At 36.1% G+C, this 17,815-nt stretch overlaps 2 protein-coding genes across 2 annotated transcripts in view; both read right to left on the bottom strand.

Annotated features, from left to right (window-relative positions):
* Window positions 1–17,815, bottom strand: part of LOC119084022 (aminopeptidase N) — a 134,343-nt gene that overhangs the window by 29,766 nt on the left and 86,762 nt on the right. The gene's annotated exons all lie outside the window — the stretch shown is intronic.
* Window positions 4,662–13,009, bottom strand: LOC119084034 (myosin-1-like). Its single transcript, XM_037193866.1, has 7 exons — window positions 12,241–13,009; window positions 11,931–12,060; window positions 11,759–11,863; window positions 11,569–11,691; window positions 7,172–8,631; window positions 6,998–7,097; window positions 4,662–4,898 (listed from the first exon to the last, which is right to left on the bottom strand). Exons 1-7 carry the CDS (start codon window positions 12,802–12,804, stop codon window positions 4,774–4,776), a joined length of 2,607 nt encoding a protein of 868 aa, XP_037049761.1. The 5' UTR covers window positions 12,805–13,009; the 3' UTR covers window positions 4,662–4,773.

The raw sequence follows: 17,815 nt of genomic DNA, 5'->3' as shown, positions 1-17,815 counted from the left end.
TGTTGACATCGGCTTCGCCTCGAATCAACAAAATTCACACGAAAACTCTACTTTTCATCTTTTTATCCCTTGTTATGTAAATAACTATTGTGCCTACCGAAGACGAAAGTTGAAAAATGTAAGCCCAAGAGCTTTCGCCCTTTTGGCTTACGTTTCTCTCCCTTTCACCCCGTGGCCTCGTGGGTTTACATTTATTCTTTCGTCCCCCAGTAGCAAGCATATAAACGAAATTTATGTATGAACAATCTTAAATCAGAAAATAGGTTCGATTTTACTTTTGTGCGAGTGAAAATGAACAAATGTTTTGCTCTGTTAAATTCCGAATCCTATTATTTAAGAAACAAGGAACTACTAGGAATGAATCACACCAACTGCCTGTCAAAACAAAATAAAAACTTTGAATTTTTAAGTTTTTATTTCCAAGCTTTATTGCGTTGTAAACTCTTGTTTACATACCAAATGTGCTTGACTCTACTGATTAGCTTTTCCATATCTTCTAAAATGTCGACGATTCATTTTCTTTATATCAAATTCTTAGAAGATTTTAACAAAAGTCGTTCTTGATGTTCTGATAATTTTAATAAATTTGTTATTTTAACCGGAAGCAGAAACGGAAAGGAACGCCACTATTTGCGCATTTTCAATGATGAAAATTTATATATCTACCCACAGTTACGTTTACGGACATTGCGTCAATCTAGTGTTATTTTCAGGGACTCAATATTTTTGAGAACAAAAATGATGTTTTTGCGAACATTCACTTCGAAAGTGACTTGTTTTTACTAACACTTATATGATTCGTATATACAACTTACAAAAATCTCATTTGAATTCATATAATTTAGAATAAGTTGTTAGATTATTAGTAATTTTCATAATGAAAAAATGGCTTTCGTTTGCAGCAACAAACAGGAATCTTTGTTCAGTATAAATTGATAAAAATGAAAGTTGGTTGCTAGGAATCTCGCGCCGCGTCATTCACAATAATTCACAGTTTGACACATTTTGTATAAGGAAGATGTCACTTTGTGAGTTATTGTGAATGACGCGGCGCGAGATTCCCTAACACCAATATAATTGTTAGTGCGAAATAGAATTGGTTCGCGGAATGATATAATACAAATTTATTATTTTGGTGTGTGGAATATTTTGACCCCCTGAAGAATATTATGCTCCGCGGAACAATATTTATGGTCAGCGAGATACTCTTACAGTCAGAAAGACATCAGCGAAATAAACATATGGTCCGCGGAAGAATATTATACTCCGGGCAGCTATTTATAGCCAGGTCAACAATACTTTGGTACGCGAACCGATTTCCAGTACGTTTGCTGAACGATATTTAGGTTCACTGATCTTTGCTGAATAATATTACGTCCAGCAAAGCTGTAATATGATCCGCGGAACAATATTTATGGTCAGCGAGATACTCTTACAGTCAGAAAGACATCAGCGAAATAAACATATGGTCCGCGGAAGAATATTATACTCCGGGCAGCTATTTATAGCCAGGTCAACAATACTTTGGTACGCGAACCGATTTCCAGTACGTTTGCTGAACGATATTTAGGTTCACTGACCTTTGCTGAATAATATTACGTCCAGCAAAGCTGTAATATGATCCGCGGAACAATATTTATGGTCAGCGAGATACTCTTACAGTCAGAAAGACATCAGCGAAATAAACATATGGTCCGCGGAAGAATATTATACTCCGGGCAGCTATTTATAGCCAGGTCAACAATACTTTGGTACGCGAACCGATTTCCAGTACGTTTGCTGAACGATATTTAGGTTCACTGACCTTTGCTGAATAATATTACGTCCAGCAAAGCTGTAATATGATCCGCGGAACAATATTTATGGTCAGCGAGATACTCTTACAGTCAGAAAGACATCAGCGAAATAAACATATGGTTCGCGGAAGAATATTATACTCCGGGCAGCTATTTATAGCCAGGTTAACAATACTTTCATTACACTAACTACGAAAATTGTAATTTTCGCTTCCCGAATGAGATGCGAAAGTTTAAAAATTCAACTCTCAGTAAGCCACGACATCACAAGAGGTGCGAAAGTACTTTCGCCCCCCAAACGAGGATGCAAAAGTAAATGACAGCAACAACAGAGGAGCGAAAGTACTTTCGGCTCTCAAACGAAGATGCGAAAGTAAATAACAGCAACAACATGTGTTCAGTCTGGTGTCGTTGTGATCGCTGTGATTGTTGTGATAGAAAAGAACGTTGTCAATAATTTAATATTTTTTCTTATACCAGGGGGCTGCCGCCCCTGGACCCCCGCATATTTCAGCATATTTCGGTAAATTTCATCAGTTGGAACGTGTTTAGGAAGCTCAAATTACAATTTTCGTAGTTATTGTAATGAAAAGTTGTATGGATCACATGGCACGACGTAAAAAAATTCAACCTGTGCGATTGCCGCCCTGGCCTTCGGCCACGGGCTGCAAACTTCGCACACGGTTGAATTTTTTTACTTTCGTCCCTTGTGATCCAAAAAACCATTTGGTACGCGAACCGATTTCCAGTACGTTTGCTGAACGATATTTAGGTTCACTGACCTTTGCTGAATAATATTACGTCCAGCAAAGCTGTAATATGATCCGCGGAACAATATTTATGGTCAGCGAGATACTCTTACAGTCAGAGAGACATAAGCGAAGTAAACATATGGTCCGCGGAAGAATATTATACTCCGGGCAGCTATTTATAGCCAGGTTAACAATACTTTGGTACGCGAACCGATTTCCAGTACGTTTGCTGAACGATATTTAGGTTCACTGACCTTTGTTGAATAATATTACGTCCAGCAAAGCTGTAATATGATCCGCGGAACAATATTTATGGTCAGCGAGATACTCTTACAGTCAGAAAGACATAAGCGAAGTAAACATATGGTCCGCGGAAGAATATTATACTCCGGGCAGCTATTTATAGCCAGGTTAACAATACTTTGGTACGCGAACCGATTTCCAGTACGTTTGCTGAACGATATTTAGGTTCACTGACCTTTGTTGAATAATATTACGTCCAGCAAAGCTGTAATATGATCCGCGGAACAATATTTATGGTCAGCGAGATACTCTTACAGTCAGAAAGACATAAGCGAAGTAAACATATGGTCCGCGGAAGAATATTATACTCCGGGCAGCTATTTATAGCCAGGTTAACAATACTTTGGTACGCAAACCGATTTCCAGTACGTTTGCTGAACGATATTTAGGTTCACTGACCTTTGCTGAATAATATTACGTCCAGCAAAGCTGTAATATGATCCGCGGAACAATATTTATGGTCAGCGAGATACTCTTACAGTCAGAAAGACATCAGCGAAATAAACATATGGTCCGCGGAAGAATATTATACTCCGGGCAGCTATTTATAGCCAGGTTAACAATACTTCCAGTACGTTTTCTGAATATTTGAGCGCTAGCTAAGAAGATCCGCTGAGATAGGGGTGGGATTTTTTTACGTGTGCAAAACAGTAAGTTATGAAAAGTGGAGACTTTTTTTAGGACTAGTCGCGTCGTTAAGGCTTCGTGTCCTAAAAAACTAGCGTACTATGCTATTATGATGGAAAATGGATTTACTTGAGTAACAGTGTTACTGTAACACAATCACAATGAGGGATTCTTCTGAAAAACAGAAGACCGAAATCGGACGCATTTTCTATTGGAATTTTTTATATGTGCCCAGACAACACAAGCTTCGAAGAATTTTTTTGAAAGTGGTTTTGGGTTTTGTGGTTAAATACCTTACTGGGCACATATAAAAAATTCCAATAGAAAATGCGTCCGATTTCGGTCTTCTGTTTTTCAGAAGAATCCCTCAATTGTATCCCTTTTCCATCACTTCTCCCATAATCTACTATTAAACGTTAAATTCTAAATCAATTTACGTATAACCCCCATCGATTCAATTGAAATTAGGAAATCATTTGTTACACTTACAATCAAATTAAATAATGAAATGTTGATGATATGACACACCGATAAATTGTGAATTTTTTCTTTCTTCCATTCAATAAGTATAGCCCGTCCACAAAATCCAATATAAACAAACATACTAAACACATCAGCAAAATACTTAAAATAATCATTATCCTAATCATTACATCCAGCCAAGCTATAATATGATCCGCGGAAAAATATTTATGGTCAGCGAGATACTCTTATAGTCAGAAAGACATCAGCGAAATAAACATTTGGTCCGTGGAAGAATATTATACTCAGGTTAACAATACTTTGGTACGCGAACCGAGATTGCAGTTCTTGACATGATTCCGTTATTATACTCAGCGAAAGAGTATATGTTTTGACTATGACGCTTTCGTGACGTTTTTTTTCTTCTGCTTCTATATTGCTTAGATAGATAGATATTGCTCTGATAGATTGTTTTCAAGTTACCGCCTGATGAAAAAAATTGAAAGGACGTAATAATGTTTCCCGGAGTTGTTACTTTAATGAGTAAGGAACACGTTCAAGGGTCAAAAATATTCTTTTAGCATTATGTTTGATAACAAAGTCGAGACCTTCAGATGACTAAAGATGGCAACCACACACATTTCTTAATTTAATATTTCTTTCATTATGCGAAGATCTGTCACTGACCTCAAGAAAGCCTTGATTCTGTCGGTATCAAGTTAATAAAAAAAATTGTTTTCCAACAAATAAGAATGTAATTCAAGGACAGAGTAAAACGTTTCGAAGGATTAAATGAGGCCTAGCACTAGGCATTTTTTTCGAAAATCAACAATTTATATTTTTTTGTCATCAGATGGATATTCAGACGTCACATCCTCTGCTCTTGTCATGCCAGCTGCATCAGGTGGTTGTACAAATCGAGACGTCTTCTTTGAATGCTTAAGTCTGATTCGAGAACCTGAAAAAGTCAGAAGGCGCAATTGTCAATTGTCCGTCGAAATAGTATTGCATGTACATGCTAGAAAGAAGTGGGATAAAGGATAGTAGGGATAGTAGGGATGTCAATAAACACACGAAAACAAGACTTTTCATTTTTATCCCGAGCTATGTAAAGGATTTTACATGCTGAGGGCGTCGAAAGAAGTGCATCAAACATGAAACAGATACACAAATAACTATTTCATTTGTGCGTTGTGTTTTACCTTACTTTCTACTCTCAATAGGTCATGAGAAAATTGAGTTTTCTTTACGAATGGTCGAATGAAATTTCTAGTGAGAAAAGTGAAAGAGGAGAAAATTGGCAAAATACTACATGCACGCATGAAAAACGTTGTGTTCATCTATGGGAGGAATAGGAAATTCCAACTCAAGCAAAACATCAGTCTTGTTGGAATTTCACTCACAAAGTATTCGGTAACAAAGAAAATTCGTGGAGCAATGGCAGGGACTAAAATAAGGATTTCTGTGCAGGTGGGAAACTTTTCGAAGGGGCGCCTAAACACAAAATCTTGGGCGCCAAAGTAACAATTTTTTATCCAAAAATAATATCATGCGTTCAGGACGTTGACGTAAATATATTTTACGATTAAAAGGGAATTATTCCACTGACCGTAAGTCTAAGGTCTTTCATCCAAAAAATCATTCAAAATGTCAAAATGTAAAGTCTAGTCAAGTTGCCGATCATAGCTGATAATAATCTGCAATTTTATGAAATTTAATTTTTCGGTCATGTCAGGGGTGTATTTTTACCTGCGGAAAATGCGTCCACAATATGACCTAAAAATCAAATTCCAGAAAATTGCAGATAATTATCGGTTTACTGGACTAAAATTTGTTTTTGGTAGAATATCAGCCCTAAAAATCACAATAGTGGTGAGTTTTTGGGTATGATGGTGAGTTTTGTCTATAATTTATATATCTCAATGGATGTAACTGAAAAAATTCTCAAGTAACACGTCTGTAACATCTGCTATTTTTGCAGAATTTTTAGACCCCTACTTAGAGGTAAAAATATTTATTCAAATATTCTTCGTTAAATTAGGGTGTGTTCCGCCATTTTAAAAAATCTGAGTAAATTACACAATGTAGGCACATTCCATGAAGACAAATCAAGTGACCAAAAACGGTAGTAGCACTTTTGTCTAGCATATGCAAAAAATCATTGAATTTTTTCATCGTTAAATAGGGGTCCAAAAAATCTGAAAAAATCTCGGATGTTTACAGACATTTTTTGAGAATTTCTACCGATTTTTACGTTAACACACCAGAGAGAAATAAATGAGAAACAAAATTCACATTTTTGTTAATAACTCCATTTTGGAGTTCATACGCCACTCAACTGAAAGTAGTTCTAGTCCAATACCTTTCGAGTGATTTAGTTCCTATAGTTCCTTTAGTGTCACTTTTTACATGCCAACCCTATTTTCTTTCCATTTTTTTTAGTTTTTAGGAAAGTGAAAGCTACAAATGCGAAATACTTTGATTCTGTATATGTATCTCCATCTAAATTACATTCATTTGACAATTTCAAGTCAGATAATTGTAATTTTTCTTGTGGGCCAGATCTGCAGGTGGGAATTAGAGGGGCGCAGGTGGGAAAATTCCCACCTGCGATGTTCCTGAGTTTAGTCCCTGAGCAATGGTCAAAATGTGGAGTCTTTAGGTCTTTATGTGACACTTTATCATTCTCATGAGGTGTATCGATGGAGTCGGTCCTTTTTCGATCTGACTGATGAGGCATGAAAATTAGTTCTATCAATATCAAGTTTTTCAATGGATTTGGGTATATTTGACATGATTGAGGACATACAATGTTGGTTGTATTTTTGAGACTTAAACTCAGCCGAATAGAACATTTCTGGTCGTAAAAATTATGTTACTTCTTATGGATTTGCTTTACTTATAATATTGAGATGAGATGGGGGATTTTGTAACATTTAGACATTACGGAATCGTAAGGGGTTTTTCTGTTTCTAATTTATATTGTGCACAATTCTGGTCTGAATTTTGTTGAACTACGTATCAATGAAACCAGGAAATAAGTATTGATATACTAACTTGTTCTGACTGCAATCTTTGCCTGGACATTCTGACTGATATTTTGGTCGTTAATTTGGCTATTATGTCGGTCGGCTCCAAATACTGTCGGTAAACATTGCTTGAATGCGAAATCAATAATTAGTTCAACGATAATCAGTTCACTTAAAAAAGGCAATTTGTTTACACACTTACTTGCACTGGTTGCAATGTTTGTTCAACCTTTTCGCAAGACATTTCGGGCTCTTTCGCGGATAATGCGGGAATGATGTCAGGCGAATTCTTCTGATCTAATTGTAACGTCAAGCTGGCAACCAAATGTTGCAGCTCGTTGATCGATGAATCCTTTTTGGTCAATTCTGACTCTAGACAGTGAATAGTTTCCTGAATTTCATGTTTTAATTTGGCAACTTCGGTCAACGATTTGTCTCTAGCGGTCAACTGCAACTGAAGCATATTAACCGATTCACGCAACTCAGCAACCGATTCGTTTCTCGTAGTTAACTGCTGCTGGATCAGTGCGTTTGATTCTTGGGCTTGAGATAATAGTTCGACCGTTGCAGTAATTTCCGAGCGTTGGGTGGATATTGTTCTGGATGAGGATTCGGTTTCTTCACTTATTTTCAGCTGAAGACTCTGATTTTGTTCACGGACTTGGGCCACCAGTTCATCCTTCGCTATTACCTCAGAACGTAGTGCAGACACCGTTTCAGTTAACATTTCTTCTTGTTTCGTCAGTACGTCAATCAAATTTTGCAGTGAACCTGTGGAATCAATTTGGGCAGCCAACTGCTTCTGGATCAGTGCGTTTGATTCTTGGGCTTGAGATAATAGTTCGACCGTTGCAGTAATTTCAGAGCGTTGGGCGGATATTGTTCTGGATGAGGATTCGGTTTCTTCACTTATTTTCAGCTGAAGACTCTGATTTTGTTCACGGACTTGGGCCACCAGTTCATCCTTCGCTATTACCTCAGAACGTAGTGCAGACACCGTTTCAGTTAACATTTCTTCTTGTTTCGTCAGTACGTCAATCAAATTTTGCAGTGAACCTGTGGAATCAATTTGGGCAGCCAACTGCTTCTGGATCAGTGCGTTTGATTCTTGGGCTTGAGATAATAGTTCGACCGTTGCAGTAATTTCAGAGCGTTGGGCGGATATTGTTCTGGATGAGGATTCGGTTTCTTCACTTATTTTCAGCTGAAGACTCTGATTTTGTTCACGGACTTGGGCCACCAGTTCATCCTTCGCTATTACCTCAGAACGTAGTGCAGACACCGTTTCATTGAACATTTCTTCTTGTTTCGTCAGTACGTCAATCAAATTTTGCAGTGAACCTGTGGAATCAATTTGGGCAGCCAACTGCTTCTGGATCAGTTCGTTCGATTCTTGATTTTCGGCCACTAATTTATTTTTCTCCTCCAATTGCTGCCGTAGGTCATTATTCGATGAATTTTGCTCTATCAATTGAAGTTGCAGAACAACGATCAATTTCTGTGCTTCAAAAATCGACTTATTCCGTTCATCGAGCACCACATTTTTTTGGTCAAGTTCTCGCTGAAGTGCTAACAACAACTGGTCTTGCAGTAAATTAACACGCTGCTGCAACTCTTCGTGCATTACTGTTGTGGTTGCGCTGCTGACGTTCAGTCGCATATCTGTGAGAATTCAGAAATTTAAAAAAATTAATTTGCGAATTGTTTGAGGATTTGAGGATCTTTTAGCAATAGTGTTGACGATTGCAACAAAGGATGCGGCGCGTAGCGGAAATAAATCGAACATCCGATATTCAAATTTTCTCAACAAAGCAAGTACTGTCATCTGTTGAACGTGAAAATCGAGAATGGGTGAAAAACAAAAAAAAGCCCAAATGACGTTTGTGAAACGTTAAGAAAGATGATAGCCTTGCGCAGCTGTGCAAACAAATTTCTATTTTCTAGTGTTTTAGGATAATAAGTGGGTTGTGAAATATTATAAACTTCGAACCGAAGAACAATAGAACATCAAATTTGTAAACTTAGTGATGTTGTGAACATATTTAAATTCGAACCACCAACGTTACAATAATTCCACTTTCTTTTAATTTCGCTTTTTCATGGTACTAAAAAAGTGGAACTCTCCTCACGCTGCATATATGGAAAATGGAATGTTACAATAGTTTCACTTTCTTGAATTCAGAGCCTTGTATATCTAGAATTTCTAACTCAAAAAAGTGGAACTATTGTAACGCTGCATACACGAAAGGTGAAGATAGTTCCACTATTTTTAGTTGAATTTTTTCTTGTAAATGCAACTATCTTCGCCCTGCATATGCAATGTTACAATAGTTTCATTCTTAAATTTCTTTTTTAATTTTGCTTGTAATTATATCTTTAATTGTGCCCGCACGTAAGTGATTAGGCAAGGTACGTATGACCTAAACTTGGATATTGATACTAGCCATCCGTATCGCACATCAGAATGGGTTTCTGCAAAATTTCGTATTTTTAGTTAATTGATCTTTTACTTGTTGGCTAGTTAGGTCCTATGGGCGTTGATGTACCAACATTCGTGGAGTTTTGAAAACGGACGCATTTTCTGTTCTGTGGTTTACTGTTTTTTTTTTGAATTTTGCATGTACACTCGCGGAATTTTGAAAACTGACACATTTTCTGTTTCGTGGTTTACTGGTTTTTTGCGAATTTTGCATGTGTTTTTATATGGACAAATCATAAACTCAAGTAAAGCACAGAAACATAAAATGTGTCGGTTTTCAAAATTCCGTGTGTGTAATGGAATAATGTCCAGCCAAAAAAAAATTCGTTTGTGTTTTCGAACAATCTGACATGGAGAAATCAAAAACTCAAGTAAAACACAGAAACAGAAAATGTGTCGAGTTTCAAAATTCGGTATGTGTAAGTTTCTATATTCTTTCCTCAGATTTTATGTTTTTTATTAATCCCGTGCTTCACATCGTGGGATTTTAAAATTGGAGTATCTAGGGCTTTGGGAAATTATCAAGCGATATGAAAGCAGTTTCGAATATGTGATTTCGGATTTGTTGTAGGGAAAATGGCTGAAGGACGGAGCCAAAACCAATGGAAGACCAAAGTGCGTATCCACTCGAAAACAATTCTTCTTTTACCGGATTTCTCCTTTTATCGTACCACTTTGAGAAAAAGGGTCGCAGTGGCTACCAATAGGTCCGTCGGGAAATTTCCCGAAAAATTTGAGCCCAGTATGGCCCGACCAGTTCAGAAATGGTTTATGGCGCAAACATTCGTTTTACATACCACATCTTTCATCACACAGAAGTAGATCTAGCGAAAGATGTAAGGATCGGATAAAGGTCTGTTTTGGATCTACCTGTGGCAAAAACGATTTTATGATGTGTTTCAGTTTAGTTTCAGGTTCCTATAAAATCGAACTGAACTTGATTCGAAAAATCAGAGCGAAGCTGAAGAGACCTGTTTTGACCTGTCATTTACCTTTAAAGACAAAGCCTACAATATTATTAGTTCAACATGATTTGCTCCATCTTCGTCGTGGAAAAAGTGGTCGAATATTTCAACAATATTCATTTACGCAAAGATTTTTTTAAACGAACTTTTACATCTTAATTTCACAGAGATAAAACAGCAGTTGCATCGCATCTAATTATTTTAAACAACTAGGCCCCACTTAGCCTTACGTACTAGCATTTCACCAAAATGGCCTGGGTTCTATCTTCGGGTCTGGCAAAAATTTCACATGGAATGTTTCTAGCGAACGTTCTAAAGATGTCTCAAGCTTTATAAATTTGGGAAGTTGCGGTTTGATCGGCTGCTGCAACGATGTGAACACTTAATAGCTCGCATGACCCAGATATGATGCATTTGAGTACACATATCAAGCTTACGTTTGGGTGAGATATTAATTACGCACCTAAAATCAGAGAGTAATAGCATACTTCGAGCTCTTTCCTGTTTTTTTGTGCAACTAAAAAGTACAACTATTGTAACGTTGCATATATGCAACGTGAAGAAAGTTCCAATGTTTTTAGTTCTACAAATAAAGTGTGACTTGAAATAGTGGAACTATCTTCACCTTGCATATATGCAGCGTTACAATACTTCTACTTTTTGAGTAAGAAATTGTAGATATAGAGGACTCTAAAGAAAGTAAATCTATTGTAGCGTTCCATATATGCAGCGTGAAGAGAGTTCCATTTTTTTTAGTTCAAAAAAAAAAGAAACAAAAAAGTGGAATTATTGTAACGTCGGAATTCGACCCTCAGAATACTTTATCACTGTGCAAATGGTTACGATGCAAGGTTCGTCGTTTGCCTTTATATTTTCCAAATTTCAACTGAAAGGTCCAATTTCATATATTGTTGTTAGATGCTTATTGAAACGGGAAGTTAAGATGAATACTTTTCGAGCGTGGAATGAGGTGTTAACTTCGATCTCAATAAAAAAGAATGACATATGCCTGATTTCCGTATTAACCTTTAAAAAGGAGTAGAGCTCACTACTAAAATTCACTGTTGCTCAAACTGCACTTATGCGATATATGATTTATCTGTCATAAACGACTTTGAGAAAAATATTCGGTTCGGCAGTAATCCGTCTACTCACCTTTGTCATATGACTGCTTCCTGGTCAAATCTAACGGAGTGACATTGTTACATTCGGTACCCATTGATGGTTCACTCGATCTAGATGATTGAGATTGCGCCTGTCCGTTTGATCGTGGTATGTCTTTAGAATGAATTCAATAGAATTGATTCAACATATTATTTAGCGGATTTGTTATCGCTCTTCTTACCGTTTCTTTGTGACTGATTGCTGGTCAGATTTATCGCAGTGATATTGTCACAATCGGAAACCATCGATTGCATCGCCGATTGAGAATGGTGCTGTCTTACCAAATCTTTCGAATAAAATGAATCGTTTTAACGAATTGGTCTAAGACATTCAGTCGTAATCGATCTACTTACCGCATCCATACGCCCGCTTTCTTGTAAAATTGATCAATGTGGAATTGCCGGAGGAATGTGTTGCACATTCGGAATTGATCAGTGATTGCCGCGGTGGGTTCAACGATGGGAATGGAATCGAATTGTTGATCTGCAACGTGAAATCAGCTGAGATAGAGGCTTAAGGTTTGAAACACAAATGAGATTTGCTATGAAGGATATAAAAAAACTTTCAAAAAAATGTTTCTGTGTGGTATGTCATATATCTGCGTTGTATATCCTAGGGCAGTGAGATTGACCTGATTTAAGTAAGAAAACACTTTTTACTTACCTCTCCATGAGAATGACCCAACCATTCACCGCGTTCCAAAGACAACCAGCACTTTTCCCAATAATTGTTCTCGATTTCAAACAATTTCATTTTTGGCGAAATTTGGACCATATTTTCCACGCCAATTTCATTAACTGGCACTTTAACGAAATGCCTTAAATTTATTAGCGTCGACTCACTTACGTCAAGCTCAATCAAAATAAACTTCAGTGTTTTGTACACAAATTCATCGATATTTTGAGCCAAAACACTTCTTGAGTTGGTGGTCTCCCATTTGTCTTTAAACAAAATTTTTCCGAATGTTTGACAATTTCTAGATGCCCAACACCCGAGCAATTTCCATAGCGATATTTTGTCCCGCTTCGAACTGTCAATATTCCAGGTTTCTGCTGCATGCAAATCAACTTGAAATTCTCTAGCTTTCATTCCTTCCTTGAAAGCATTGTCGAGGTAGTGTTCAGTTAATTTTGCATGGCCCACTTTAAAAACAACATTTTTTAAAATATTAAAAAATACGTTGTGGTCGGAATGGATGCAGTCCGGAATTAAAATATGAATTATCATATTTCTTCTTTATAAGCGTTGAAAAACGAATGTAGTCTGAGTAGCTGAATATTTGTTCTATTACACAATTACACAGTTATAAATGCCATTCTCGGCATGCTACATTTGATTTCTTAGTATAGTAGAGTGTTTTAATTGGGAATTAGTTCAATTTGGCGCTTTGGGTACGTCGGGTATACGCGTCATACAAAATACGAGAAAAGTGTTCACTTATCGTTCACTTTCTCAAATAGCACATTGTGGGTACGCAATTCAACTAAAGTCGAAGCATTATAATTTCATGGATTCTATTTATTTTTAAATAATTGTAGTTTTTCAAGAAATCATTTCGAAAACATTACAGTATAAAAGTTTACAAATGCGAATTAGAGATGTTTACTCGCGGTATACCTGCGGGTAATCCGTTCAAATGCACGTGTCTAAGCTTTTATACTGTAATGTTTTCGAAATGATTTCTTCGAAAACTACAATTATTTAAAAATGAATTAAATGAGTAGAATCGATCAAATTATAATGCTCCGACTTTAATTAGTGAGTAAAAACTCTATTCACAAGGTAGATATATGGGAGGATGTAATGTCATATATAACTGAATCGGGTGTGCGGTGGCACGAAAGTTCGGTACAGTTCTAGCTTTCTTTACAAACACAAAATTTTGTGTTATACCGCACGTCTGAATGACATTACCTCCGCCCATATACCTTGTCTATTCCAAAGTACATAAACACTGAAGTTAATGCAAATTCGCAGTTTCGCACGGATCTCTAACTTCAGGTGATTTTGCAACTAGTAGTGAATTGAAAGTACTTTCGCCCCCCAAACGAAGATGCGAAAGTAAATGACAGCAACAACAGAGGACCGAAAGTACTTTCAGCTTTCAAACGAAGATGCGTAAGTAAATGACAGCAACAACATATGTTCCGTCTGGTGTCGTTGTGATCCCTGTGATTGTTGTGATAAAAAAGAACGTTTTCATGTGTCGGGGCCGAAAATGAGGGAGTTTTGAGATTTTTCTCTGGTTTTCGACCCCTTACATGAAATTTTTTTTGAGTATCTGTTTTGGACGATTGATTTTAGGCACTTTCGCATGTACAACTCGCGAAATTGCCTAAAAACAATCGTCCAAAACAAATAAAAAAAACTATGCCATTGATTTATTAATTTTTCTTTTGTGGATCACAAGGGACGAAAGTAAAAAAATTCAACCTGTGCGATTGCCGCCCTGGCCTTCGGCCACAGGCTGCAAACTTCGCACACGGTTGAATTTTTTTACTTTCGTCCCTTGTGATCCAAATAACCATTTCATCACACGAACTACGAAAATTGTAATTTTCGTTCCCAAACGGGAAGCGAAAGTAAAAAAAAAGCGAGATATGTATCGATATCGGTTAAAACATAATGCGAAAGTCTATGTATATAATGCGAAAATCGATGTACATTATGTGAAAGTCAAATCTTGTCAAGATGTCAATCAATATTGAACAAACCGTGCGCCAGTGCTCTGATTAATGTTTAACATACAAAGTTGATACATACTGATGACGAATAATTCAAAGGTTGTTGTTTTTTATGTCTGATTGTTGTGATGGTTGATAATATTAATATTTTCTTTTTAAATAACTATTTAAAATCATTTAAAAAAAATAACACGCTCCTTTGTAGTTCGACTTATTTTCGTAACACATTCACATCAAAGTGAACGCATCTTCGAATATCGATTGTAGTAGGCCGCGTACATTCCAATATCTACTTTCAGTTTAAATTAAAAATGGAGTCAACAGAAGAAAAGTTGGAAAAATTAAAAAGATTATTTTCGCAGTTTGAGGCTGTCGTAAAGGATATCACAGTAAGTATTTTTATACAAAAATACGTAGTATCTGCTACTACTGGTGTGTGTTTTCTAAGGTGCCGTGCGACACAAGTACAAGTAGCTGTAATTTCGGACAGGAAGTTGTGTTGGGCGCACGTTATGTAAGTGAAAGTTTTAATCTTCAATATTAACACTTCATCGTAAATGAAAATCACAAATGCATCTGATAGGTTTGTTCCAAGGCTGTATGAATTGTCAAATTTGATCCATAGAACCATAACCTCAAAAATATTTGTGTGTAAATCTCGTAGGCGACGTTGCCATATTTGTATGAAACATCACGTAGGCGATGTTGCTATGGATCAAATCATCGTGGTTCGGGTTGTCAAAGTTCGTGTTTACAGCTATTTGGAACAAACCTATACTGTTCGATATTCAGTTCAACTTACATTGAATTGAGTAGAGCATGTGAAATGAACCATCCAATGTAGCTGATAATCATCTCATTCCAACATTATTCAATTATCAGGTCAACGGAGACAGTTGCTGCTCAGTGATAAGCAGCGATGGTAACAAAGACAATGCAAGGAATAAGTCCGAAGACTTCAACGCTCTCATTCCCAATTTGGAAGATGAATATAACACGGAGCGTATATTACGAAGTATTGTATTTCATGTGAGTAAACTTTAAGCCGAATCTTAACAAACATTGAAGGCAAGATCGACAACAAATATCTTCGAAATTACTTACTTCGCGTGCTAATCTCTACAGCTTTTTCTTGTTTACTTTAATTTTCATATTAAATTCATGTTTTTGTACGACGGGAATGGAATTGGGGAAATGGTATAAAATAGATTTGAGGGATTAAGTGAAGAGTAGATTTCCGCCCTTAAAATTATTAGAAACTGCAAATCATTCCCTCAAAGGAATAATAAGGAAAAATGAGCACAATGGAATTAGTTCTAGTTTAGCTATCATATCATCAGTAGGGGGGCATTTCGTCAAAAAAACTGATTTGCCTTCCTATGGATTTTAGAAAAAATGTTTTTATGGGATTATTTTGAGTATTATTAGTAGTCAAAAAAACACTAATTAGAAAAATTCAAGGTCACGGATCAACAAGGCTTTTTTAACAAATAAAATTTCAACCGCCAATATAAAATCAGCGGGACAATGTAAACATTTCATTTCTTCGGCAACTTACCATTATTTTCAACGGAGATTCTAAATGAAATATAAAATTAATTAAACAACACGACATTTACGTGGAATAATCATCGAAAATTGAACTTTCGCGGACCGTAGGTACCAGATGCGAAAAAGACGATTCTTCTTCTTCTTCCATATGTCGGTTCTTTATTCGTTTGTACAAATGAACGCATGAATGAAGAACCGACGTATAGAAGAAGAAGAAGAATCGTCATTTAGTGCATCTTGTACTTACGTTAACAAAGTTCGCGAACGCTAATATTTCGGTGATGATTCCACGTAAGTGTCGCCGTATTTAAGTAATTTTTTATTTTTTATACAATCTCTGTTGAAAATCATGGTATGTCGCCGAAGAAACGGATTGACCGCTGATTTTATATTGGCGGTCGAAATTTTGTTTGTTAAAAAAACCTTGTCGATTCGCGACCTAAAAAATTTGTAACTAGTGTTTTTTTGACTACTAATAATACTCAAAATAATCCCATAAAAACATTTTCGCTAATAATTTAGGATGGCTAGAAACCAAATGGCCCTCTACTACATCATCAAATAATGATAAGACCACTCAACGATGGCTGCAAAAAATTATCGATCTATTTTTTATTATCAACGAATCGTTGACCACCCAAGTTTTTCTGATTTTCTAAATTTACAATAAAATTTTCCCAACTCGGGAACTCGATGATACTTTTTTAGGTACACACTATATCTTGTTACATTCAGCCTGCGACCTCGAGTGACAATCTACACATCTAGTACCTAAAGAAATATTTATCGTTCGGTTCATAAATAACTATTCCAACTTATGGTTTTCCAATATCATGTCGTAAGATTCGTAAAACAGAACTGACCTGACTAACAGATTTTCAGTTGTGTTTGAAACTAGACTGTTATTCAATATTTGTCGATCCACAAAACAAAAAACAAGATTGTTTGTGAACGTATACAAACTGAATTTTGAAAATCAACACATTTTCTGTTTCTGTGTTTTACTTGAGTTTTTGATTTCTCCATATAAAAGATGCAAAATTCAGAAAAAGTCAGTAAAGCCCAAAACAGAAAATGTGTCGGTTTTGAAAATTCCGTTTGTGTAATGATGATGATGATTCCGGTCTTGGCCAACATTGTGTAACATTCATATTTCAGATTTTCTGTTTGTTTTGAACAATCATTGTGATTTTGATGGATTTTCCTCGAATATCACTTATCTCCAGTGAGAGTTTAGATTAATATTAAATTGGTTAGGATTTCTACCAAAACCAAAAAAAATCTAACAAGAGGAATCTCAGAGAATTTTATCACAGTCTGTTTATTTGCTTTTGACAACCAATGAATCATAAATTTGGAGCTAATGGAAAAGTCAACTAGGGACGGGTAATAGAATATATTTTCACATGGATGGACACTAACACTGATCGACTAACATTTTGTAGATCGAGCTGAAATTCTCTGTATTTACTAAAATTCACTGTATTTTCATTCAAAATGTGTAACTGGTCAATGTTTATGTTAGAATATCTTTCTGAAACATTCAATATTGAATCTCGAATCGATGAGAATATGACAGTAGATATACACATTTTAGCTCGGTCCAATGACCATCCATGTTACTAGGACGTATTTAGTTGGACTTTCCACAAGCTTATACTGTCAAATGAATGTGTAAATAGTTATTTATCTACCAAGGTAGGTATGCCGGTATTTTTGTCTCGGGTCGACAATCGACATCAAGTGCGAAAAAATACCGGTATATATACCGCAAGGGGGTAATCACTAGTAAATCAGTAAATCAAGTAAATCACGGTAAATCACAAAAAATTTTGAAAAATTTTTGAAAATTTTTTAATTGTCACTGGATTACATTTCGAAGTATCGTGGCCGTAAACATATAGGATAAATTTCATGAACTAATACAAATTGAAGTAAATAGATTCAAATTTAGTAGAAACTTCATTTTTGATTTACTTGATTTACTGTGATTTACTGTGATT

The sequence above is a fragment of the Bradysia coprophila genome, chromosome X, assembly GCF_014529535.1.
Source record: "Bradysia coprophila strain Holo2 chromosome X, BU_Bcop_v1, whole genome shotgun sequence".
Lineage (NCBI taxonomy): Eukaryota > Metazoa > Arthropoda > Insecta > Diptera > Sciaridae > Bradysia > Bradysia coprophila.
This window is presented reverse-complemented; position numbering and strand designations above follow the sequence as displayed.

Bases quoted from the DNA above. Each gene is read 5' to 3' on its own strand.
- LOC119084034 (XM_037193866.1), bottom strand. From the start codon at position 12,804: ATGATAATTCATATTTTAATTCCGGACTGCATCCATTCCGACCACAAC. The intron at 11,692-11,758 runs GTAAGAAGAGCG...TTCATTCTAAAG, and splicing joins CAATCAGTCACAAAGAAACG to ACATACCACGATCAAACGGA. The intron at 7,098-7,171 runs GTAAGTGTGTAA...TTCGCATTCAAG, and splicing joins AAACATTGCAACCAGTGCAA to CAATGTTTACCGACAGTATT.